Source organism: Vombatus ursinus, unplaced genomic scaffold, assembly GCF_900497805.2.
Source record: "Vombatus ursinus unplaced genomic scaffold, bare-nosed wombat genome assembly UNPS02014812.1, whole genome shotgun sequence".
NCBI lineage: Eukaryota > Metazoa > Chordata > Mammalia > Diprotodontia > Vombatidae > Vombatus > Vombatus ursinus.
Genome location: NW_020954590.1, coordinates 20,471,256 through 20,498,310, shown reverse-complemented (window position 1 = coordinate 20,498,310; position 27,055 = coordinate 20,471,256). Strand labels below are relative to the sequence as shown.

General features: G+C 40.3%; 1 protein-coding gene across 1 annotated transcript in view; it reads right to left on the bottom strand.

Moving 5' to 3' along the window:
• Nucleotides 1-201: 201 nt before the first annotated feature.
• The window catches only part of LOC114053699 (lymphocyte antigen 96-like), a 90,348-nt gene continuing 63,494 nt past the window's right edge, over nucleotides 202-27,055 (bottom strand). Inside the window, exon 4 of the mRNA XM_027876820.1 lies at nucleotides 202-825. Within this exon, the coding sequence (XP_027732621.1) occupies nucleotides 773-825 (53 nt within the window). The 3' untranslated portion in view covers nucleotides 202-772. The remainder of the gene's footprint in view (nucleotides 826-27,055) is intronic.

Here is a 27,055-nt window from a genome sequence, read left to right as displayed (position 1 = left end):
AAAAACAGAGATGAAAGTGTTCTGCCTCATTCAATTCTTTTAAAAATCATTCCTCTTGTAGTGACACTCTAGACCAGGGGTGGAGAACCTGCGGCCTCAATACCACATGTGGCCCTCTAGGTCCTCAAGTGCGATCCTTTGACTGAATCCAAACTTCACAGAACAAATCCCCTTAAGAGAAGGATTTGTTCTGTAAAACTTGGACTCAGTCAAAAAGCCACACCCAAGGACCTAGAAGGCCCTCGAGAGGCCCGTACAGGTTCCCCACTCCTGCCCTAGCTAGACTCACTCTCCCAGATCAAGGACAGGCACACCTTGTCCTCAGGGTTCTAGAGTACACCTAAGGGACTATGATTGTCTTTCTTCTGTGTTATTGTATAAAACCTTCATTCTAGAATGTTTGCCTACGTTAGCTACCAGTGATAAGCATTCAGTTTCATTTAACTGATCAACAGCAATTAGCTTTTTTGAAGGGATATTCACTAGGAAGATACAGCAAAGAACAGAAGTGTAAATTGTTTCCCACAACATCTGAGGGTACATTCTCCTCCATAGAACCTCAGTCCCTGGGAAGAATGGACTCAGACTTAACATCCAAGAATTATTTTTCACCGGACCAGGGTCACTGTCAATTGTGGCATGACCAATGGATGGGAGAATCTACATCTCTGTCACTGGTGGACCAGGTTTGTTTCTCCAATGGCTTGAAATTCCCATATGGCTCCTGGAAATTCCCATCATCTGCTCCAGCTCATAGACTTCTGATGACTTGTCATTCTGACCTTAAAAAGCTCACGAGGTCATAGCATCTCCAATCTCCTTCACCTAAAAGTAGGAAAGAATAAACGTAACAAAGACAAAAGCAACAGCAGAGCCATGAACTCTCAGTTTCATCAGGGCTCTGAGAGAGAGGGCCCAAGGCCTATCCCCCGCTTGGAACACCACAGCAGTTTGCTCTTCTTTCATGTCAGCTGGGCTAGAAAGAGACAGAGCCAAGAGATTTGCCCTTGCTGGCTAATGCCTTTTGAATGCAGCCTAGCTCTGAATCTAAGCCAATCCAAAAGGCCTCACTTAACCACATGATTAACAAACTGCAACCAGTTACAAAATGTCTGCACAAGGACTGGGCTCATTGGCCAGTCCTCCACTATACTCACACCTCTATAATATGGAACAATTTAAAGTATTAGATTTCTGCTTTTAAGCACTAAATTTCAAAAGCACTTTTCCTAAAGTTGATCGGGAGCAGGCTAAGGAGGGGACAAAGCATGTAACATGAGATGCTGTGTCTACAAACCATCAAGCATACATTTGAGTTTTTAAAAAGTATTCCTATTATTTAGTTTTTCAGAGGCTTAAATACTTAAAATAATCATTATTTACAATGATTACTGAATAAAATCCTTAGGCAAGCATTCAAGGCCTTCCACAATCTGACCCCACCCTACCTTCCTAACCCTATGTCATACTACTTACTCCCTTCTGCTCCTCGTACTCTGTGCTACAGCCAAATCCACTTACTTACCACTGCTAATTCATTTGCTTTACTTTCTCACATGCTCTTGTTTATAACATTCCTCAGGCCTAAAATTTCTCTTCCTCTTCAGCCCCCACATTCCATCTTGAAAGTTCACATCAAATACTTTTCTTAGGTGCTTTTTTCTCTCATATGTCCAATCTGTAAAGACCTTCCTGGCTATACAATGAATCAATAAATATTTATTAAATGCCTCCTATGTGACAGACACCATAACAAGCATGGAAACACAGATACAAAATTACGATATTCCCTGCCTTCAAGGAGTTTACATTCTTTTTTTTATTGTCGTTGTTGAAACACAATTATCAAAATATATTTTAAAAAGCCAAGTTCACAGACTCTAGGTTAAGAACCTCTGACAGATGAGGAAACTGAGACCCAGAGAGTGACCTTCCTAAGGTCACACAGATGTTAATTGGTTTCACGGAATCTGAACTCAGGTCATCTGACTCCAAACCCAGCACCCTTTGCACTGCAGAGATACCTCTGCCTGCTTCAAATCTGACCATGTGTACAGGTGTGATGAGCTTACTTTCATCAGCTGGTATTCTGTAGCGACAAAAAGTCTTCTGGTTAGCTTAGGAGCCAGAAGGCCCAATAACTCAGGAGTTGTTGAACCAGAGCTAAGTATGCATAGAAAAAGAACAATCCACTCTTGGCAATTTTTCTCTCCTTTCTTTCCATCTGAGGTAGAGGGAAGAATGGCCATGATTCTTTCACCTGGCTGAGGCAGCAGGTGATACTACAGGGCTAGAACTAAGGAGAAAGACTAGGACTGGAGATAGATATAGATAAATATGTCTATGCAGATATAGCCATGTAGAGAAATAGAGATGGGTAGATAGAACTACAGACACATACTTACATACACACACACACACACACACAAACTGTGGGTATACCTCAAGGTTCTGTCTTATGCCTACTCTCAGATAAAGATAGATAGATAGATGGCTAGATCTATATTACATACATACATACGTATATACATAGAGATAGTTATATCTCTATCTATAGATTTAATATACACATGCACATATACACATGTATATATACACATACATGTGCATTTTTCTTCATTAGAATGTAAACTCCTTGAAGGCAGGGAATACTGTCATTTTGTCTCTGTGTTCCCATATCTATCTATATCTGTCTGTCTATCTCTATCTGGGAGTCGACCCAGGATGTACCTTGAGGTACATCCACAGGTAATGGGAAGGATCTGGATGATGATCCAACAAAGGAGACTGAGAGTAGATAGACAGGTAGGAGGAGAACCAAGAGAAAGCAGAGTCATGAAAAATAAGAGAAGAGAGTATCAAGGAGGAGAGAGTGATCAATAGTGTCAAAAGCTACAAGGAGGTCAAGAAGGATGAGGATAGAAAATACCATTGGATTTGGCATTTAAGAGATTACTCATAATTTTGGAGAGAGCCTTTTCCTGACCTCTTGAACCCAAAGTCACCTCTCAGCCTGAACATGCCTATCTAGGAATAAATGGACATTTCATCTTAGATCTTAGATTTTATCTAAGATCAGGAAAGAATAAATACAAAAGAAATGGTCCAAACCTAGCCTCAGACTTGCTTAGGCAAGATAAACATTTTAGATTCCATTTGTTTATAGCCATCACCTGCCTTTCCTACACCTCATTGAAAGTTTTGGAGTTACATGATGCCACCAGAAAAGTCAAAGAAAGAGAAACCAAGCTGGAAACTGACTCTTCTTTTACTGACATAATACCCCACTCCCTTGCCACTATCACGGGCTGGAGAAAGACCAAGACACTATATAGGGTTTTCCACACCATAACAAAACACCAAGTCTGTTCAGTACTAGGATACCACATACTTAGAAGCAGGCCCCATATTTTCCATGTGGTCAATGAGAACCAGAAAGGACATCTTGAGCATTCTTCATGGCATGGCCCTTGTTACATTTTTATATCCCTAGCACCTTACACAGAGCCTGGCAAATAGTAGGCACTTAAAAATGCTTGTTTATTGATTATTGATTAGAATATCTCTTAGCTAACTTCCACCCAGTGATGATTGCCCATCCCCCCCCAAAAGAAAATCCTTAAACCTTAGGACTAGTTCTAGTAGTCAGGAACCTGTGAGAAATGATTTGAGGTCATTTAAAGGTTTTCAAGCCCCAAAATATTTCATTGAACTAATGAGAAAACAGGACTGCATCAGGAAGATGCTAAGGAATAATAAGGAAGTAGATGCCAGGCAGTGAAATCCACCAAACGGGATAGGCAGACTTCCAAAGGCTAGGCTACAGCAAGGCCTGCCTGGGTGACCAGAGAGGGAATAATGGGTTACTTGGGTTAAGGTCAGAGCTGCTTGCCTTTTCAGGCAGGAACCAGAAAAAGTTATAAGTATTGCAAACAAGGGCCTGATATTAGTACTCCAGCTGACCCCTGCTGGCACTGGAAAGAAATTTGTCTTACCTTTCATTCAGTGGGAAGGTTGGCAAAGCTTCACTAATTTTCCTGGAACTAAACAGTATTACTTGGAGAGGGGGGTTGGGGACAGAGGTGGAGAATCAAACTGGAACCTATTTAGGTTGTCAGTTTAATTGCCTGGTGATCAAGTCAGTCAATAAACATTTATTAAGCATCTACCAGGTGCCAGGTACTTTGCTAAGCTCTGGGGAATACAGATACAAATAAAAATAAAGGCATCCCTTGCCTTCAAGGAGCTTACAATCTAATAGGGAAAATAGAAGCTAAGAAGTAAGGACAGAGCTAGGAAGATAGGGTGAAAATGGGCGGGGATGGGAGTGGGGTGGGGGGAGGTGCTAGACAGAGACACAATGGAGAAATCCAAAGAAAGAAGTCCAAAAGCAGTATAGCTGGGGGGACATGGGGAGAGGACCATGCTGAGCCTTTTTCTTAAATAGAGTCCCTAGAGCCCATGGCCTTTCTCTCCAGTCAGAGGGTGCCATCAGAGGGGCAGAGAGAAGGTACCAATGAGATGTGAGTACCAGTCGGAATCAACCTTGTAAAGAAATATGAAAGGCAGGGGTTTGCATTTTCTCTAACAATAACAGCTAGCATCTATATAGCACTTCAAGGTTTACAAAGCACTTTACATAAGCTATCCCATTTGATGCTCACAAGAATCATAGAAGGTAGGTGCTATTATTATTCCCATTTTATAGGCAGGGAAACTGAAGGCAGCAGTGGTTAAGTGTCGGATCTAGCTAGTCTAGGTAGTCTTCCTGATAGAATCTACCTAAGTATTACTTATCTTCCTCTTTAACAAAAAAGCAGAGAGCAACTTAAGGAATTCTAACCAAAAAGGCTAGAATACTACCTCAGTGAAACTGGCTGTTTATGCTTTGAAATTGTTATGATACGATAAAGAAGAAATTCCTAACATTAAAAGCCCTCCCTGATCTAGCTCCACTTTCCCTTTCCACTGTACATTCTATAGTCCAGCTGTACTACATGATTAGCTGTTCACTTAACTCCTCTCGTTGTCTCTTACAATCTGCTTGCACTCACAGAGGTTCTTCATGTTTCTACCTCTGAAACCTTACTCTTTTTTCAAGGTCCAGCTCAGGTACCTGCTCTCCGTGAATTTGTCCTTGCGCTCTGGCCCTTTTCCAAGCTCAAAATTATCTCTCCCTTCTAAAATATCCTTAGAACACTTTGCTTGTGGGGAAAGAGGGAAGAGGGAGAGCATTGCTACCGTGCAGTACTAAGTGTTTTACATACATTATCTCATTTGATCTGCACAAAAATCCTGTGAGAAAGTGCTATGATAATACCCATTGTACAGCTGAAGAAGCTGAGGCAGACAGTGTGTAAGTGACTTGCCCAGGGTCATAGAGTTAGTAAGTGTCTGAAGATGGATTTGAACTCAGGTCTTCTGGACTCCAGGCTCAGAACTCTATCTACTGTACTACCTAACTGCCACTTCAACATTCTATCTTGTAGCACACTTCTTTTTTAACATTATATGAAATATCCTCCACAATGGACAATAAGTTTGGGTCCAGAACTGAATAGGAGGAAAAGAGAGAAATTTTAAAACATTTTTCAATGGCAGTGGACAGAGTACTGGGCCTGAATTCAGGAGGACCTGAGTTCAAATCCGGCCTCAGACACATAACACTTACTAGCTGTGTGACCCTGGGCAAGTCACTTAACCCCATTGCCTAAGCAAAAATAAATAAAGTTGCAGTTTAAAAAAAAAAAAAGCATTTTTCAATGCTCTCCCTGAAACAAAGGGCCATCTTTTTCATATGAATATTCTTCTGGTATTATACGGCTGCAAGTCATGGAACTCTACAATCTCTGAAACAATTCAGTTGAGAATCACCCAAAGTATAATGAAGAAGCATATAGTGGTCATGAAGAGGTCACTTTTGTTGTTGTTGTTCAGTTGTTTCAGTCATGTCTGACTCTTCATGACCCCATTTGGAGCTTTCTTGGCAAAGATAATGGAGTGGTTTGCCATTTCCTTCTCCAGCTTATTTTACAAATGAGGAAACTGAGACAAACAAGGTTAAGTGACTTGCCCGGAGTCACACAGCTAGTGTCTGAGTCCGGATTTGAACTCATGAAGAGGAGTCTTCGTGACTCCAGGCCCTAGCATTTTATCCACTGTGTCAGCTAACTGACCACAAAGAGGCCACAGCATATTACAAACAAGGAATTTAGATGGAGAAGCAATGTAAAGGATGTTTTCAAAGAATCATGTGAACAAAAAAGAAGATGAGCTGGCCACGTACAAAGAGAGAGGGATGGACAGCCTGCATGTACTACTGGTATCTGTGTGATATCAAAAGAATGTGAAGAAACACATGCGATAGACCTCCTGTGGCAAATTCATGGAAGGATATGACCAAGAGTAGTACAGGATGAGCAGACATGGATGAGTTGCGATCTTCATCTTTGGAGGGTATATCCACATTGATGAAAGTACAGGTCCATTTGAGTATCTTCTAAAGAAAAGTCTTCCTCCAATACTTTATAATGGTATGGAGGTGACCTTGGGTTCTTAAGGGCTATTACAGAGAATCATAAATTCCAGTAGGCCCTACCATGCCTGAATCTGTGATTTCATTGTTATAGGTAATTCTCATTAAGGAAATGTCTTCTACCAATGCAGACTGGCACTTCTCCTGCAACTTACAGTCTTGGAGGGTTTCCTAGGGCATCGAAGGTTAAAGGATTTCCCCAGGCTCACACAGCCAGCATGCTTGTGTTTGAAGTGGGACTTGTACCCTGGTCTTCCTGAATCAAAGGCCACCTCTGTCTCTACTAAACTCTACTGCCTCTCATATATTGCTCACTATATCTTAACAGACAGGAAATACCTGCTTACTGATGTAAGAGTCAAAGCAGAATCCAGTTGTCTGTTTGCTGTCAGACCATCACCTTCTCAGAGAAAAGGTTAAAATAGTATCACATTAAATGAAATTCAGACATTTCATCATGACTTCAGAAGAGTGAGAGCTATCAAAGAAAAAGGAAAAAGGATCATTGAAGCATTTTTCTAAAAAATTCACAGAAGACAACAGAAGGCCATAAATAATCACAGACAAATAGAACATCTTAGAAACATAAATGTTAATTTTTTTTTATATTTTAAGAAAAAAGCAAACTGTACAACGATTTACAGTTTCATATATAATCCTTTTCTGTTCTACTACAATTTTGGTGCTTTTAAATTTATTTATTTGGTGTTTTTCAATTTAAATTTTAAAATTAATTTTTTTTAAACTCTTAAAAGAAATGAACAGAAGAAAGGCTAGAAGAAAACACAAACAAGCAGGAAAGTTTTGAAAGCTGTGTGTTAAATTTATCATATATTTAAAAGGAAAAACAAAGCCTATGTAACAAAGATTCACAAGTTCATTTGTAAAACTCTTTTCCTGTTCTACTTTGCAAATTTTGGAAATTCTTATCTTATTTAATGTTTATTAAGTTCAGAATAAAAATAAATTAGATAGTTTAAAAGCAATTTTTAAAGGCAATTAAGGAGTATCCAGGAGGAGGATGAGAGCAATGTGAAGAAGAATTGAGTGGAGAGAGCATTTGGGAGGAGAGGGTAGTCAACAATGACAAATAATTCAGAGAAGCTGAAGAATTAGGATTGAGAAAGACCATTGAATCTGACAATTAAGAGATCATTCACTGGCAATTTTTGGAGTGAGCAATTTCAGTTGAATACTGAGGTCAGAAGGCAATTGCGGAAGATTTGGAAGCAAGTTAGAGAAAAGAAGTGGAAGCAACAAGTGTAGACAGCTTTTTCAAAGACTGGCTGAGACGGAGAGGATAGAAATAGGACAGAGACAGTAAAAATAGTGAAAGGATTTTTTTTGTTTTGTTTTGGGGTCTTGTTTTGTTTTTTTTAAGGACAGGAAGAAATATGAGTGTGTTTGTAGGCAGCAGAGAAGAAACCAGTTAACAGGGTGTGCAGACGGCAGTTGGGGATGATGGTGAAAACCTTCAGCAAAGAAGGCAGGATGGGGTGGAATCAAGGTACACATACAAGACTGGTGTTGGCAAGCAGAAGGGCAATCTCATGATCAGAGAAGGGAAGAAACGAGGGGAGAATGGAGGATGATGTCAAGCTGTTGAGAAATAATGACAAATGGCCTCGATTTTTCAGTAAAGTATGAGGTGAAGTACTCAACAGAGAGAGGAAGGGTTAGGGTTAGGGTTAGGGTTATTCCTTCCTCTCTCTGTTGAGAGTTCCCTTAAACCTATTCTTTCATCAAACTTCCTTCTATCTGAGGTACCGCCACTTACGTGATCTCTCATATTTATGTTCTTGTTGATATCTTTGACGCTTCTTCCCCAACTCTTTTAATATTCAATCAGAAAAGTTTCTGCACAAACAAAGCCAATGCAATCAGAAGGGAAGCAGAAAGCTGGGAAACAATTTTTATAGCCAATGTCTCTGATAAAGGCCTCATTTCTAAAATATATAAAAAACTGAGTCAAATTTATAAGAATATAAGTCATGCCCAATTGATAAGTGGTGAAAGGATATGAACAGGCAGTTTTCAGATGAAGAAATTAAAGCTATCTATAGTCATATAAAAAATGCTCTAAATCACTAATGATTAGAGAAATGCAAATCAAAACAAATCTAAGGTACTTACCACATCACACCTGTCAGATTGGCTAACATGACAAAACAGGAAAATGATAAATGTTGGAAAAGATGTGAGAAAATTGGAACACTAATGCATTGTTGGTGGAGTTGTGAACTGATCCAACCATTCTGGAGAACAATTTGAAACTTTGCCCAAAAAGCTATAAAACTGTGTATACCCTTTGACCCAGCAATACCACTTCTAGGTCTGTACCCCAAAGAGATCAAAAAGATGGGAAAAGGACCCACATGTACAAAAATATTTATAGCAGCTCTTTTTGTGGTCGCCAAGAATTGGAAATTGAGGGGATGCCCATCAATTGGGGAATGGCTGAACAAGTTGTGGTATATGAATGTAATGGAATACTATTGTGTTATACAAAATGATGAACAGGCAGACTTCAGAGAAACCTGGAAAGACTTACACGAAGTGATGCTGAGTGAAGCGAGCAGAATCAGAACGTTGTACACAGTAACAGCCACAACATGCGATGACCAACTTTCATAGACTTGGCTCTTCTCAACAATGTAGGGATCTAAGACAACTCCAAAAGACTCATGATGGAAAATGCTATCCACAGAGAAAGAACTATGGAATTTGAATGCAGATGGAAGCATACTATTTGATCTTATTTTTTCCCTTCTGTTTTTTTTGTTTGTTTGTTTCTTCTTTCTTGTGGTTCCTCCCATTGGTTCTCATTCTTCTTTACAATATGACTATTGTGTAAATGTGTTTAATATGAATGTATATGTAGAGCCTCTATCAGATTTCATGCTGTCTTGGGGAGGGGGAAAGGGAAGGGAAGGGGAGAAAATTGAAAACTCAAAAGCTTATGGAGGGGCAGCTAGGTGGCGCAGTGGATAGAGCACTGGTTCTGGAATCAGGAGGACCTAAGTTCAAATCTGATCTCAGACACATAAAAACTCACTAGCTATGTGACTATGGGCAAGTCGCTTGACCCCAATTGCCTCACTAAAAAAAAAAAAAAAAGCTTATGGAAGTGAATGTTGAAAACTAAAAATTAATTAATTAAAAATTTAAATAAAAACCAGCAACCAAGAAACTATCAGTCACTACTGAAAAAAAAAATCTAATCAGTTATCAAATGCAGTCAACTTTGCAACATCCTTGCCTCTCCATGCCTTCTTACTCTTCCACTTCCTAGGTTCTTTTTTTTAATATTTTATTTTTTCAATTACATGTAAAGCTAATTTTTAACATTCTTTTTTTAATTTTGAGTTTCAAATTTTCTTCCTCCCTCCTTTTCCCCCTCCCTAAAATGATAAGCAATTTGATATAGGTTACATATGTGCAATCATATAAAACATATTTCCATATTAGTTATGTTGTTAGAGAAGAAACAGACCAAAAGGGGGGAAAAAAACATGCCAAAAAAAAAAAGAAAAGAAAAGGAAGTGAAAAAAAAAATAGCATGCTTTGATCTAGAACCCAGAGCTTAGAGTCAAAAAGATCTGAGTTTGAATTTGGCCTCAGACATTCCTTAGCTATGACCCTGGGCAAGTCACTTAACCTCTTTGCCTCAGTTTCCTTATCTATAAAATGGGGATAATAAAAGCATCTACCACACAGGGTTATTGTGAAGATCAAAGGAATTATTATGTGTAAAGTACTATATAAGTACCAGCTATCATCATCATTGGGGGTAGCTAGATGGCTCAGTGGTTAGAACCCTTGGCCTGGTGTCAGGAGAATCTGAGTTCAAATCCAGCTTCAGACTATTAGCTGTGTGACCCTGGGCAGATCACTTAACCTCTGTTTGCCAAGAAAACAGTATGATGTGTGGAATCATGAAGAATCAGACACAACTCGACAATAATCACCATCCTTAGGGTGAATAACCTTATATTACCTCCAGTCCTTTGCACAGAGTACTTATTGTAGGTTCTTAATAAATGTTCATTGTATCATGTTGTGTTGTTTTCTGACTTCTAGGGTTCATTTCCCAATACCTATTGCTTCTCTTACATGATCTGCCCAAGATCACAGGTGAAAAAAAAATAGCAAAGCTAAGATTCAAACCTAGATTTTTTGGCTCCCTGTCCTAGATCACATCCTTACTGCTATTTGATAGTATCTATTTAACAAAAATGATATCTTCATCATTCAGTTCTGAGTCTACAAGAGCCTGCTAAAATCCTACAGAAATGCATCCTGAATGATCACATCTATATCCCTGTGACTCTGAAACAAGAACATCTCCAAAGAAGCTCAGTATTTATTTCTTTCCGAAAACCAGTTTCATGTAGTCATTGAAAGAATTTTCCCTTCCCTCCTCAGGCCTTTGCCTCTAGCCTAAATTGGCCCTCTACAAATAATTAGGCAACAGGGGCATGGGGATTTATACTGACTACAGGGAAGGGCCAGTGGGTGCCGGCAGAGTGCCAAAGAGCTAGCTACACGCTGGTGGTAATCCATGCTAGGAACTGAATAACATGCTTTTAGAAAAAGGCCTTATCCTGAATTGCCCCCATCCAACTGCCTTCTGTCCTTCACTTGAACTAGCTAAGCTGGGATCATTACACCGGCTGCCGCCTCCTGGCCAATCACAGCTCTTTTGCATTGTTTAGCTGGCAATTCCCCATTCATCTATCCATCACCATGTCTGTCACCTGTGGCTACTACGTTGTCGGGGAGTACCCAGGTACAAGACGTGACCTCTGCCTCCAGGAGCCTCATACACGCCTGATGAAACAAAATAAACAATTACTGGCATACTATCTTAACAAAACATCAGGAAATCAAAGAAAAAAGACACTGATGTCATTGGGAATTTTACAGAGAATGTAAACGGACCTGGACCTTAAATGGCAGCTGTGACATAGATAAACAGGGGGAAGAAATGGAGGGAGAGCATTGTTTGAGAGAGAGGCTAGTGCACCAGGCACACAGCCTGGCTTATGGGTAAAGATTTACAAAGATCCATAGAAGCCTAAAAAGAGAGGGGGCTGGTAAAAATCAATAAAGAATAGAGGTTATGCATTGCCCAGCCCTTCCCTTCTTGAGCTGCTTGAGGGGCAATCTAGTATAATAAGGCACCAGACCGGCTACTGACAATTATTAACTATGTGACTAGGGCAAATCACTTAAATCCTCTGAGCCCCAGTTTCCTTAGCTGTAAAATGGGAATAATAATAATACCTATAGCAGCTCGATGGCACAGCAGATAGAGTGTTGGGTCTGGAGTTAGGAAGATTCCTCTTCCTGAGTTCAAATCTGGCCTCAGACACTTACTAACTGTGTGACCCTGGGCAAGCCATTTAATCCTGTTTGCCTCAGTTTCCTCATCTGTAAAATGAGCTGGAGAAGGAAATGGCAAACCACTCCAGTATCTTCGCCAAGAAAACCCCAAATGAGGTACGAAGAGTTGGACACAACTAAGCAACAACAACACATATCTCAGGACTGTTAGGAGGATAAAGTGAAATAGAAATGCTTTATAAACCTTAAAGACCAATACAAGGTGTCCCAAAACTCTTAGTGCAGTTTTAAACTTTGATAGCTTTTTGAGCTATTTCTTCTTTGCTTTGGTTTTTTTAGGCAATTGGGGTTAAGTGACTTACCCAGGGTCATATAGCCAGTAAGTATCAAGTGTTTGGTCTGAGGTTGGATTTGAACTCAGGTCCTCCTGACTTCAGGACCAGTGCTCTATCCACTGTGCCACCTCACTGCCCCTTGAGCTATTTCTAATAGCTTAATAGTACACTAAGAGTTTTCAGACACCCTGTATCAGTAAATGCCAGGTATTGTTAACTTGTTGGAAAAGAGATTAATATGAAAGAAGCAAAAAAGGAAATATGCTCTTTAAGTCTTAGATACATACTTAGATCTTGGACAGACTGAACGGATCTGAAAGTCTCTCCACCTGAGTAATATAAAAAGTAGGTTAAACCCCATGCAAAGGATCGATGGTGGAGCTATTGATATTGTCAGGACCCATCAAAGCTCATTTGAGTTTGAACAATGACTGCCCAGTCTGCTGGCTTTTTACACTCACCCAGCTGCTCAATGGGCGTTGATAAAGTACCATCCACTTTTCATAGATTGCCACTTATGCTATCATCTAATTCTCCTGCATAGACCTAGCAGTTTCAGATTGGTTTTCCAGGGAGACTTCAATAGCTCTCACCACCTAACTTTGCAAGGATTCCTAAGAAGCTATTAGTTTATGCATGAGCTTCTTTTCCCCAGAAGTATGAGATATTCCCCCCAAGTGGAAAGGATTTAAATTGGAAAGACACAGGGCCTCTGCACTGAACGGCAGTTGATTGGCTTTGGAAAGCAAACTGAAAACATTTGTTTCCCCATCCTCATTCCTCTTTCCATTTCAATCAAAATGCTTTCAACCAAAGCTTTCTTCTAAGTCAAGGGGGAGAAAACGACTAAGCATGAGCAAACTAGTCCTGCTGCAATGAGTCACCATGGACTTTTGACTATTTCCTAGTCTGAACTGAAGCTGACCGCTTTTTAAGCTCTGGGTGGTGAGGGTGAAGTCAAGGGCCCCTGACTTTCCCAGATGAACCAAAAAGCCGGGACCCATTCTGGTGGATCTCTGGTTCTGGCTGAGCGGAAGCAGCAGTAGTGGCTCTGGGTTCTGGGTGGATGATCTGGGCTCCCGGGCAGAGAACCTCAGGAAAGAGATGTCCGAGTAAGGACACAGAAGCATTGCCCTTTCTGCCTGTGCTCAAAGTGCTCTACTTCCAGGAATGGTGTTTTAGGACCCTCAATGTCAATCAGTTCTGTGACTGCAAACTTTAGGAAGGTGGAATTGTTGAAGAGCTTTAGCAGTCTCTAAACTAGAGCTGACCTTACCTACAGGCAAAAGAAGGTAACTTTTAGAAAGTCAACACAGTTCAGTGGAAAGAGTTTGGAGTCAGAGCATCTGGGTTTGAATCTTTATTCTGCTCTCTATTACATTGGGCAAGTCACTTAACTTTTCTGAGCCTCAGTTTCCTCATATATAAACAAAATGATGGAATTAGGCCAAATGATCTCCAAGGTCCCTTCAGTTCTAAACTTGATGGAGCACTTATAGGGTATGGTTCAAGATGTGAGAGGGGAAGGAACACATTGTAATGGAAAGAGGACTATCTCTATAGTCAAAGGACATAGGTTCAAACTCTACCTCTGAGATTTACTACCTGCATTAATCTTAGGCAAGTCACAACTTCCTTAGGCTCCAGGGTCCTCATCTTTAAAGTGAAGGGGTTGAAGTGGATGGCTTCTGAGATCCCTTTCTCTTCTAAATCTATAATCCCTCCAAGCATCCTCAAATCTCTTCCATTTGTTGGTGTGCTACCTGAAATTCATCAAAAGAGCTTCATCCTTTTAATTTAGATATTTGGTCCCTGTTTGTGTTAATCTCCCAGAAGAATTTGCATTTTAAGTTGCTATGAGTCATTTTCACATTAGTATGAATAAGTTCCTTCTCCAGAGAAGATTTTGAGACAGAGAGACTCCAGGGACAATGAGTTGAAAAGGATAGAACTGTTATACCAAGAGGAGTAAAAAACTTTACATTTTTGCTCAGTTCCCACATTGCATGCTGGTACACAGACCATAGGCAACTATGGATGCAGGATTTGGGGAATTAGAAACAACTTCACACAGGCGGCACTTAGGACTAAATCCATTCCTGGAAATTGACACAAGTTGAAGCAAATTGATGCTACAAAATGCTAGCAAATGAGATGCAACCCAACCAGCAAGAAAACAAGAAGTAAGTAAAGGGGAAGGTAAAGCAACATGGGCCGCCAGGTCTACTGATCTTGCCAGAAAAGGATCAGGTTGGCAACAATCTAATTATTACACCATACTTGAAGGACTTGTGATTTTATTGCCTTAGATACTCATTCCACTGACTCTAAACCTCTCTTTACCTTGGGCTACAGTCTTTAACAGTTCCCAAAGGAAACTGTGGGAGCCAAGTAACTCCCACAGAAAGAAGAGAAAAGCATTTCAAGCAACTAGGAGATATGAGTTACCCCTTTTCTACATGTACTTCCTAAATTTGATCCCACTTTCCCCAAGACTCTGTATATACTTGTAGGAGAATGTGTCACAAACTTGGGGGAGATGTTTTATACCAACAATACCACTTTAGTAAATATTCCTTGCTAAAAGTTAATTAAGACTGAATGACTAATATCAAAAATAATGGTGGTTGTCCTTCATTTTCAGAGGACCAAAAGGACATTACTGTGCTAAAGTCAAGTTTTAGTGTGTCCAACTATGGCTGATCAGAATAATAAGAGCTCAGAATGTTCTACCACAGGTCAGGCACAAAGAGTCCATTTGAACCTTTGGGGTGGATTCTCTAGATTTGTGCATTTTTAGATTCTCTTGAGCTATTTCAGTTCTGCTTCCCTCATAGAACACAGCACCTTGGTGGTCCTGTGACAGTGTCTCCCATGTCATACAATCAATTCCAGAGTTCTTAAGAGAAACCTTGAGGGTGTCCTTGCATTGCTTCTTCTGACCACCATGTGAACTTGCTCAAAGTTCAAAAATACCAAAAATAATAATTGAAAGAAGCACAACAGTGGGGGGATGGTGGTGCTCTTTGAGCTATAACATTGGGGAGATATCCTGCAACCTGGAATGCTAAGAAAACATAGCGCCAAGCTTTAGGGACCCAACCTGCCAGTGACAGTGAAAGTCAAATACTTGAGCTGAATTTTGAAAGAGATTAGGTGAGGAGGGAGATATTTCATGCATTTCAGGCATGAACTGATAGTATGGAGAGGCCCAGAGATGAGGTGTGAAAGCAACAAGTGGGTTGATGTTATTGGCTCTTAGACTGCAGTAAGGGGATAATGTAAAACAAGAATGGAAGGCAGGTGGAGACCAGGCTGGAAAGGCTTTAAAAATCAGATGGGGGAAAAAAATTAAATGGAGGAGTTTGTAGTTGATCCTGAAGGCAAAAAGTCATCAGGATATATTAAGTAGGGTGTGGTCATTGAGACAGAGAGAGAGAGAGAGAGAGAGAGAGAGTTAAAGCAGCTAGATGGCTTTGTGGATTGAGTGCTGGAACTTAGAGTCAAGAGTTCAAATTCTGCCTCAAACACTCACTAGCTGTGGGACCCCAGACAAGTCACCTGACCTCTCAGTCTCAATTTCCTCATCTTAAAATGGAGATAATAACTTGCAGGGGCAGCTAAGTGCCCCTGGTCCTAGAGTCAAGAGGACCTGAGTTTAAATCTGGCCTCAGACATTTGACACTTACTAGCTATGTGACTCAGGGCAAATCACTTAACCCCATTGCCTAGCAAAAAATAATAACTTGTCAGTCACAGGGTTGTTTTGAGCATCAAATGAGATGATATATAGTAAGTACTTTTTTGTGAGCCTTAAAGTGCTATGTTTTCAGTCTTCTTGGCAAAGATACTGGAGTGGTTTGCCATTTCCTTCTCCAGCTCATTTTACAGATGAGAAAACTGAGGCAAACAGGGTTCGGTGACTTGTACAGGATCACTCAGCTAGTGTTTGAAGCCAGATTGAACTTTGGAAGATGAGTCTTCCTGGATCCATGTCCAGCGCTCTATCTACTGCACCACCAGCCTCAAAGTGCTATGTGAATGTTAGCTATTATTCCTTGAGCCAGATTAAAAGGCTATGCAAGAGTCCAGGTGGGAGACACACAGGTATGAGGCTCCATGTCCCAGTGAAACATTAGAAGAAGATTTTGTGGAGAATCTACCGTTTCTACCTAAAACAAAATATATAACCAATGTGGGAAAACCAAGGGGGTAAGAGGAGACCAGGAAACCGGATGAACTATAAGCAAACTGTGTGGGCAATGACTCTGATCTGGGGAAGCTCTTTTTGAGGGCCCTTCCTCTTTTGTCTAGAGAAGTCACATAGCTCTTTAGCTAAGTCTGAGATAATGAGAACGGAAGAACTTAAGAGAGCCAAATTCATTCACAGGTGCCAAGAAGAAAAAGACTAATGGGTCTAGGAGGATCTAAAACCACATCAACCGAGATGGGGCCTTTGCAGCTTCCTGCTAGCGACTTTCAACTAAATGGTAAGAGTAAAGAGCAAAATGAGAAATCAGTTCGATCTCTTTGGTCATGCAGATGTAAGGGAAGAAAGCGGGCAACAAGAGGAGAGTGAGGAAAAAATTAGTAGATTTGTGGGGGAACATAGACTATTGTGTCCCCCAAAAGTTATCTCCGTCCCCCACCAATCCAAAAAATCAAAGCCAAAAATCCAGATATGCTTCCAGAATATCGTGTGCTTATCTAAATCCTGATTCTGAGCCTTTTCAGGATTTCTTTCCACATCATTACATGAGATTAGTCACATAATTATTTCCAAAGTCTAGTTCCTGGCACTTCCATGACTCAGCTCAGAAGGGGTGGAGATGGGGGAGGGGGAATGGTGTGAGGATCTCATTTGGAAACCACATCGAGGCTCAGTTTATTTTCTGACATTCTTTTCTCTAGATTACTTAAGACTCTCACTAACCATGTCCACAAACAAGAAAAAGAGTTCCTGATGAGGCATCGGGGATTTGGGAATAAATAAAAGTCATTCTGGCAGAATACAGTATTCCATTCAAAAGGCATTAAAACACAGTTTTTCTTCCAGCTCATTCAAAGGACCTCCTTAATGCCCCAGACAGCTCCACACAGCTGGCACTGCAGCCTGTGGAGGTCTTGGCTGGGTTTCAAGTGCTGTGTTTTCCCACAGATACACGGTTCCTGTACAATGTTTTCAATATAATTGTCAGCAAGATCGGTTCCCATCAGCTGAGGTGCAGGAGCCTTCCTCCCCTTCCTCCACTCTGCATTGCACAAGGGCATTCCTGCCCTGGATCCCTTCCCTTGCCCCTGTATTCTACCTCTTCCTTCCCACCCTGCCCCATTCTCAGTTGCAATATCAAACTGCCTAGCGAGTGGCAGCTAGTTGGTACAGTGGACAGTGCTCCAACTTTGGAGTCAGGAGGACCTGAGTTCAAATGTGACCTCAGACACTTGACACTTACTAGCTGTGTGACCCTGGGCAAGTCACTTAACCCCAATTGGCTCACGAAAAAAAAAAAAAACCAAGCAACAACTGCCTAGTGTGCAGGTGTACAGAATTATGTTCTCCCAATCACATCTTTTTTTAGGATCTGCTTTTAAGAATCCAGTGCCCCCTCGTACTAAGTATATCTAGTGATTTGTATAGCCATTGTTAGCATTGACTGGAGACAGATCGTCCTTATGAAAGTACAATGGAACAACTCCCCTCCCCCACCCTTAAACAAAATTTTAAAAATAAACAATCATGGAAGAACAAATTTTATTTTAACTTATCTAGAGGTCTTGGAATTCTCTCTTTGGTAACCTGTTATCTCTGGCCTCAGAAAACCAAGAGAGAAGTCATTCCGAATAAGAAAACCACAGAGGTTGATTAATTATAGTCCATAGCGCAATATCCTCCAAGCCTGGACTTACATGGACAAGGTTCAGTCGTGGGGGTTACCCCGCCCCCAAAAACCAATATTTCTTTTTGACTCATCTGCCTCCACCTAGCATTGTTTCTGAGAAATCTCAGATTATAATTTGAATAGAGCGCATGCACAAGTCCCCACAGATGTGGATGAAAAGATCCCCAGGTCCTATACTGAAGGCAGTAACGCCTGTCAGGTTCAAAAAGCCTTTTATTCCACCACACAGAATATGCTAAAACACAAATTATTTATAGTAGCCCAAATGTATTCGATACAATTCTCTTTCTCTAGTCCTTCCTACCTTTTCTGAGAGTCTTTTAATCTTCAGACTCAGCTCCAGCCTATGATTTAGAATTCATTTAGAAGATGAATAAAATTGGAGCAGCTAGCAAGAAAGCATCCTGACATTTTGGTGTGTCCTTCTTTCACCCCAGAGAACCATCCAGACATCTCTCCTCGTGATATTACCCCAAGGACTCAGAGAGGACTAGGAGTGAGGCACACTTGAGGCTGCTAGACAAGCTACCCTCTTCCTACTGGACCTGCACCATCTGAATAACCCACAGTAAAAACCAAGGGCAAAGCCCTAGTCTTTGCTCTTCCATAACACAGCTGAGGTGCCTCTGCTGTTCCTCCAGCTTCTAGGACTACAGTGAACAATCCTCTTTTCTCTCCAAGAGGACAAAAAAATGACATTGCCCAAGAGATGCCCTTCCATCTCTAGAAGGATCAATCAATCAATAAGCATTTATTACAATGTTCTGGGCCCCATTCTAAGTGCTGGGGATACAAGTACAAAAAAATGAAACAATGAGCTTACATTCTAATGGAAGAGAAAAGTACAGATGCAAATATATGTACATTTATGTGCATATATATATATAAAATTAATAGAAAGTTAACACATACACATTTGGTCAAAGTAGCTAAATATAATGTAGTTTGGGAGGAGAGAATAATAGTCGTGGGAGGGGATCAGAAAAGGTCTCATACAGAATATAATGGCCAAGCTGCATCTTAAAGGCAGAGGGGGTCTCTCTAAGGTAGGGTTAAGGACAGAGTTCAGTCCAGCAATGGGGGACAGCTATTGCTAAGATATGGTAGATGGAGTGTGTGTGTGTGTGTGAGTGTGTGTGCGTGTGTGTGCGTGTGTGTGTGTGTGTGTGTGCAAGAGCGTGTGTTTACCAGAGAGAAGGTCACTTTGTCTGGATTGTAATGTTTGGGAGAGGAAATAACGTCCAGAGAGTCTAGAAAGATAAGTTGGGGCCAGATTTTCTAATGATTTAAAAGCAAAAAAAAAAAAAAAGTTTTTGTTTTATCCTAGAGGCAATAAGAAGCCAACAGAATTTATTGAATATTGGAGTGACGTGGTCAGATTTATGCCTCAGGAAAATTCCTTTGTTAGCAATGTGTAGGATGGACAGGACTGGTTAGAGACCTAAGACCCGGAGGCCAATTAGGAGAGAATGATATATCCAGGAAGATAGAATAGCCAATAATGCCAAATACTTCAGATAGAAGAATTAGCATCAAGAAAAGACCATCAGATTTGGCAATGAAGAGATCATTGATAATTTTGGAGACAGCAATTTCAGTTGAATAATAAGACCCAGAAGCCAATCCTGGAACTCTCAAACTTGGGATTAAAAGTGATATAACCCTGAGGAAATCCCCCTTTTTCCATTAGAAGCCTGGTCAAGAACTTCCATCTCCTCTAACAAGGGGCTAGATAGAGCTCAGGAACTTTTCATTCTCTTCCAGAAAACTGAGATTCACAAACTCTCACCATTCAGACCAAATAGTTCCTTTCTCTACAGTTGATCTTTTTCAAGCTGATAACATGTGCCATTGTCGCTCCAAGGTTGAAACTCAGGAATTTTTCTCTCTGATGGTATGGGCAAAAGGACATGGAGCTCCTGTATATATCTCTGCCCTAAGTAAGGTCTTCCCTGATCCTCTCTACCCAAGACCCAAATTTGCCTTCCTGCACTCTAGTCCATTCTCCAAAGAGAAAAAAAAATGAAGGGAAGGGAAGCCAGGCCTATGATTGAAGACTTTTTTGTAGATCAGCACAATAGTTTTGCTTCTCCCATAACAGCCCATCCCACTATTTTTGCAACAGTAAGTTCATTCCCTATTGCTCCGCACAGAATAGGTCAAATGGGCATGTCTAAATCCTTGATAGGAAGATGCAAAGTGCCCCCCAAAAGACTCACTAACTGATAAACTTATCAAGTTGACCAAGGAATATCCTAGATCAACCCACTGTGCTCTCCTCTTATTAGATATTTGTAGCCCCTGAAAACCAAATGAGTGTACTATTGGGTGCACTTAATATCCCCAATTTTGGATAGTTCTCTGAGGATCAGGGAAGTCTCTATTATCAGGAAATTTATTCATTGTAGCAATTGCCCCCAGTCCTGAATGCCCAGTGCTTTATACCTTGTCCCCCACCCTAAGAGTCCACAGGAGTAACCATAATTAATAGTTATTAGACTATTCCAGGAATAACAATCATTCATGAAGCTCCCTAACTCCCAAAGTTGGGTAACCCCTGCTCTTGCATTTACCTTTGTATCTCATACCTACCTTGGTGTTTGCAAGGTTCTGTCTCAAACTCATCTGCTTACCAAAAATAGAATAATGTCAAAATAAAACAACTGACCACAAAAATAAGATGGAAAAAAGGAAAAGAAAAAAAAAAATTCCCTTCCCCACAAAGGATAAAAATCTCAAGGTTTTTAGAAAGTCCAGCAATCTTCTTGCACCAGCAGCCAATAGGAATCTCCTACAATCCCTTTAAAAATCACTCATGTGACACAATCTTGAGAGAGGGCAACACCATCCTCCTGGTCCCTCAGGCTCCCAACCTAGGAGTCCTCCTGGACTCCTCACTATCTCTCCCCTCCCCCTCCTCATACATCCAATTTGTTGCCAAGATTTGTTGATTTCCCCTTTGCAACATCTCTCCAATATGCCCCCTTCTCTCCTCTGACACTGCCATCACTCTAGTGCAGGCCCTCATCATATCATGCTTATATTATTACAATAGCCTGCTGGTGGGTCTGTCTGCCTCAAGTCTCTCCCCTCTCCAGTCCATCCCTCATTCAGCCACCAAAGTGATTTTCCTAAAGTCTCTGTCTGACCATGTCACCAAATACAAAATGCTCTGGAATTCAAAGCCCTTCATAACCTAGCCCTCTCCTGCCTTTCCAGCCAAGTACACTTCAGTCCAGTGACACTGACTGCCTGACTGTTCCACAAGCAAGACATTCCATCTCTGACTCCAGCCATTTTCTCTGGTCATCCCTTATGCCTAGAATGTTCCCCCTTCTCAACTCTGCCTGCTGACCTCCCTGACTTTCTTTAAATCCCAGCTAAAATCCCATCTTTTACAGAAAGCCTTTCCCAACCCCTCTTAATTCTAGTGCCTTTCATCTTTTAGTTACTTCCTATTTATCCTATGTGTGTGTATAGACACACAAGATAAATAGGAAGATATAAGTATATATACATACACACATACATACACACACACATACATATATGTTGGATTGTAAGCTCCTTGAGGGCAGAAACTGTCTTTTGCATTTTTTTGTATACCCAGCACTTAGCACAGTGCCTGGCACACAGTAGGTGCTTAATAAATGTTTTAGTAATAATTAAAAATAACTGATTCAGTCTCTCCAGAGTTGTTCTAAGTCACGTCATACTAGAGACAAGGAGTAAGATCTGCTTTTAAAGAAATAATAATAATAATAAATCAAAAATCCAGGATAAGCCCCTGAGATCTTACCCAGAGCTTCGGATGCTGAGGCAAAGATTATATAGTTATTCTCCCCAGATGCTATGGATTGTCATAAATTCTTTGAACCCTTCCAGAAGGGAGAAATTGTTAGAGGCTCTGCCAAATGTTCTCAAACCATAAGCTAACCTTACTGCAGCACTGAAGTATAGCTATTTATCCAATCATATCCAAAATGCCCTTTCTTTCCCAGCTTTCTTCCCAGCTTTCCTAGTTTTACCTACTTAGAAATCCTCTGAGTACTTATCATGAAAATCCTCTGAATTCTTTCAAAGCATAGCTCCAACAACAAGTTGTGGACATAACTTGATCACAACTATGCTAATTCATCCAATGAATGTTTACTCCAGAGGCAGCAATGTTGCCATGGATGGAGAGCCAAGCAAAGAGTCAAGAAGTCCTCAATTCAAGTCCTGCCTCTTACACACACTGGCTCTATGACTCTGGATGAGTCATTTATCTTTTCAATGCCCTGAGACAACTCCCTAAGACTACAATAAGCCACAGAACAAGTTCACAATCTGCATTTAGAAGGAGTTTCCACCATCTGGAGTCCTTTATGTCAAAGAAAAAACACATATTTCCTTTCCTCCAACCTCCCCTTCATTATGTATGTTTATATGTACATATACATATATATTTATGTGTGTTATCTACATATGTAAAACATGCATGTAATATACATGTGTATATATACACAAATCCAGCCACAGACACTTACTAGCAGTGTGACCCTGAGCAAGTTACTTAACTCTGTTTGCCTCAGTTCCTCATCTGCAAAACGAGCTGGAAAGGGGCAGCTAGGTGGCACAGTGGATAGAGCACAAGCCCTGGAGTCAAGAGGACCTGAGTTCAAATCTAGGCTTAGACACTTGACATTTACTAGCTGTGTGACCCTGGGCAAGTCGTGTAACCTGATTGCCTCACCCCACCCCACCCCCAAAAAATGAGCTGGAGAAAGAAATAGCAAATCACTCTAGTATCTTTGCCAAGTAAACCCCAAATGGGATCACAAAGAGTTGGACATGACTAAAAACAACATATATATGTATATGTGTGTATATGTTATAGATACAGATATCATCATCTATATTCAGAGCATCTAGGAAAACAGATAAATCATGATAAAAGAGGATCCAGGTGATAAAACCTCTTTTACTGAGTTCTGCCATGTATAGTATACAGAACATTCTCACTATTTTCCTATTGACCCTTCTTTTAATGGAAGGGAAGAGATTAATATAGGGAGTTTAATATATCCTTTTGTTTTAAAATACTCATTTCAACTTGCCTATATTAATTTCTATTCAATGGAAAACAAAGTCAACTCTTTGCACTTTCATTGATAACAGTATCTGGTAAATGAAAAGTAAAAGCAGAATAATTAATCAAAAGGAAAGTCAAATGCACCTTAGCGCTTAATTTATTTTCTTTTTAAAAGAAAACAACCAAAGTCATTACCAAAATGAGACAGCATGATGTAATGCAAAAAGCCCTGAATTTAGAGGAGTCAGAAAACCTGTGTTAAGATCTCAGGTTCATCATTACCTGCCTGTGTGACCTTGGGTAGATCATTTAAACCTCTGGACCTCATTTTCCTCATCAGTAAAATGATAGGATTACACTAAATGATCACTAAAAGTCCTGTCCATTTCTCTGATCCTATCATTCTAAGTCAGACTCCAGGGTTCTGCTGTGGCATAGTTTTTGTTACCACAATCAAGGAAGCAGAGAAATAGAGGTAGGAGATCAGGAAGGCAGCAGAGCTCTGAATGAGGGCATCACCCTTTCTCCCATTCTGAGACTCATGTGGGCGAATCCAAAATCAAGGAGAGCCCAGAACATTAAGGTGGTATTCCCAGCCTGGTCCTTATTCCATGGCTATAGAGTTGAATGTATCAATAGGAAGAAGAGAAAAATAACCAGGGAATCCTTTACTGTAACAGAGCAAGGCAGACCTGGGGAATCCAGTTACCTGGTTGGTTCCCACTGCGTGTTTCTGTTTAGGTCTTCTGTGTCTCTGAGAAAGTCTTGTGCTGTAAGCGATATGAGGTCTTAGATGGAGAAGATATCAAGGACTGGATGGTGACAGCTCAGCATCACAAGGTCAGTGACACTTCCTGATCCCCTCCCTCTTCTCTCAGCCCATTGGTGCAAAGATTGCAATACTTCAGTAGTTAGCCTTTGCAGGCCCCTAATCGAGGTGGCAATGTATAATGGATGTCTGTGCTGATGGAGTACAGGTTCTGGCAAGAGGCTTACCTACCAAGAGGTTTGAGGTGGGGACCTCAAATAACATCTGAGGATCAGTCAAGCTAAGTTCTTGGAGACGTGTCAGAAGGTGACCATGGGTTGCATTGTGGCCACAGCAACTCATGAAGACAATCTACTCAAGCAGAGGGGAGACTGCAATCTATGCATAATTAGATCAAAATCCAGAGATATCTTTTGCCGCATGAAGGAAAAATAGAAATCTACTTTAGGAAAGAAAGGAAGGAAAGGAATTAGACTCTAGGCCTAATGCTCTATCCACTGTACCACCTGGTTGCCTTAATTTTACTATTTTCATACTGGATAGACTTGTGAATTTATCATTCAGGAATTGGATCATTGAAACAGTTTCCCTTCCTAATTCACTCATTATGGGCCACTCCCAAACATATAACTAGGTATATCCATCACTTATTTTTCTCTAGGTACTAGAGTATTCATGAAGATAATAGAGATCTGATGATAGTGAACATGGAAGGGGAAAAATAAACCTTCTGGAAGTTTTTTATCAAAACTTGGAAAATTACAATGTCTTAGAAGAAAATTGGTTTTGATAAGTACTAAGAACTTTTAGAACAAAAGAGGAGAAAAGTCTCTCTGATTTCAGATCACCAGTTAAATCATAATACCACTAAAATGAATCCCTCAGGAGACAAATAAAAAATGAAATTTATTTGACATTATACTTAAGCAAAAAGAGATAGACACTGGAGCTGTAATTCCACTGATATTGGGATCTACAGAATAAAGATATTCCCTCTATCAATACAAGTTGGCACCTTCTCCAATAGTCTCATAGTTTAGAGGTTAAGTGACTTGCCTAAAGTCACATAGTCAATCTGTGACAGAAGTGAGACCTAAACCCAGATCTTCCTAACTTGCAAGTCAGTCCTCTAGCTCCTTAGTGGAGATGCTTCCCGAATAAAGCAACAGAGGACCAAATAAACCTATGAGTCAAGACATCACCCTTTTGATGTCATGGCTATTCTTCGAGAACAAAGGATAAACAACAGCAAACCCACAATCTATAATCCTCAACACTTCCCATTCTAGTACCTCAGCAGTGAGTAGCTCTTGGCCTTTTTTGTGTTATGGACCCCTCTGGCAATCTGCTCAAGCCCGTGGACCCCTTGTCAGAATGTTTTTTTTAAAAACAGAAAATAAAATACAGAGATTTACAAAGAAAACAATTATTTTGAAAGTTACAAAGTTTTTCATCAACAACAAAACCCCAGTTTAAGAACTCCTGTCTTAGAGTGTTACCTAGGACAATCATTTACCAGTCCAGACATTGGTTGACTACCCTTGTATTCATCCAAGGTCCAGCCAACAGCATTATTATATTAGGGAAAAGCTAGGGAGACTCATACCCTATTATCTCCACCTTACACATGAAGTATATGTCTCAGAAATTCTATGCTTCTAGTTGCCAATATCTGGTCCATTAACTCACGGGAATTTACCACCCATTGATAATACAAGTAGGGATAGGAAGAGGAAGTTTTAGAAAATGTTATCAACTTCACCCTTGACACTCAAATCCTTGGGACAATGCTATCCAAAAGGTCAAACACATTTGGCCTCCATGACATTCTCTTCAGTCACCAGAGGGTGGTAGCATTTGACCCCTAGCTTTGAAGTCACAGTAATAGCTTCTCATTGAAACTTTTGAACAAGCACAGCCCAAATTTTACTTGTACAAAAATACATATATTACTTTATTCCTCCTTTTGTTGAGTCTTATTTCAATTTTTTTGTTTCCAAAAAAAGAAAGTTGAAAGGAAGAAAGACATCCAGCCACAGCCCCAGATCTATGACTGTTCATAGCCCAATACTTGAAAAATCTATTTTTAGTGACTGCTTAGAGAAATAGTGAGTCTGCTAGGGACTCTCAGGACAGCATGTAAAATATGTCTGGCATGCTGAATGCTTGTACAAAGGGGAATTCCTAGATAAGGACAGGATTTAGAGGAAAAAAGAACTTAAAAACTACAAAAGAGCTTTCACAAGGAACAAGTTATATAAGAAGGGGAGTTGTCTCACAACTGAACCAATATTTTTAATGTGTAAAAGTGTCATGTATCATTTTGTACTGTAGTATAAAAATAATTGTGTATTTTTGCTTATTCTTATACTAGAGTTATTTGGGAGGGTGGAGGGAGCATACCTTCTACTAAGCTGTAAGAACCTTGTATTAATGTTGTATCTCATGCTCAGTAGGTAAAAACAAATGTTTGTTAAATTAAATAAAAATAAAATCTCCCACATAAAAACAGAGGGAGAAATGAATCTATGATCTTGTCTGTGTGAGTCTTCATCCTATTCCATTCTTATCCACACTATTCCATAAATCTTCCAAAGAGGATCGTCCATACGCCAGAGATATTCATCTCAGTCAGTCAGCCAACAAGCATTTGTTAAGTACTACTACAAGCCAGGCACTGTACTAATCTCTGGGGATATAAAGAAAGGCAAAAAGGTTCTAAATAGTTTTAAGAGCCAAACAGATGACTTTATATTTCACCATAGAGATACCTCCACCCTGTGACCCTCTCCTCTGATTGATGAGTTTCTTCTAAATCAGATTCCCATTTCATGAGGCATCCATGTCATGCTCATTTCATTTCCAGCTCCACTCCTCACTGGTCAAATTACTTCCCTCCTTGCCAGCAGCCTTCCTCCCACCCCTACTCTGAGTATCTTCCTGCAAGATTTCCAGCTCCCCTTTATGTCTTGTCTTTCCTCTTTAGAATATAACTCCTTGAAAGGAGGGACTGTCTTTGATTGCTTGTATTCATATCCTAAGTGCTTAGCACAAAGCCTGGCACATAGGAAGCACTTAAGGCAGCTGGTGATTTGT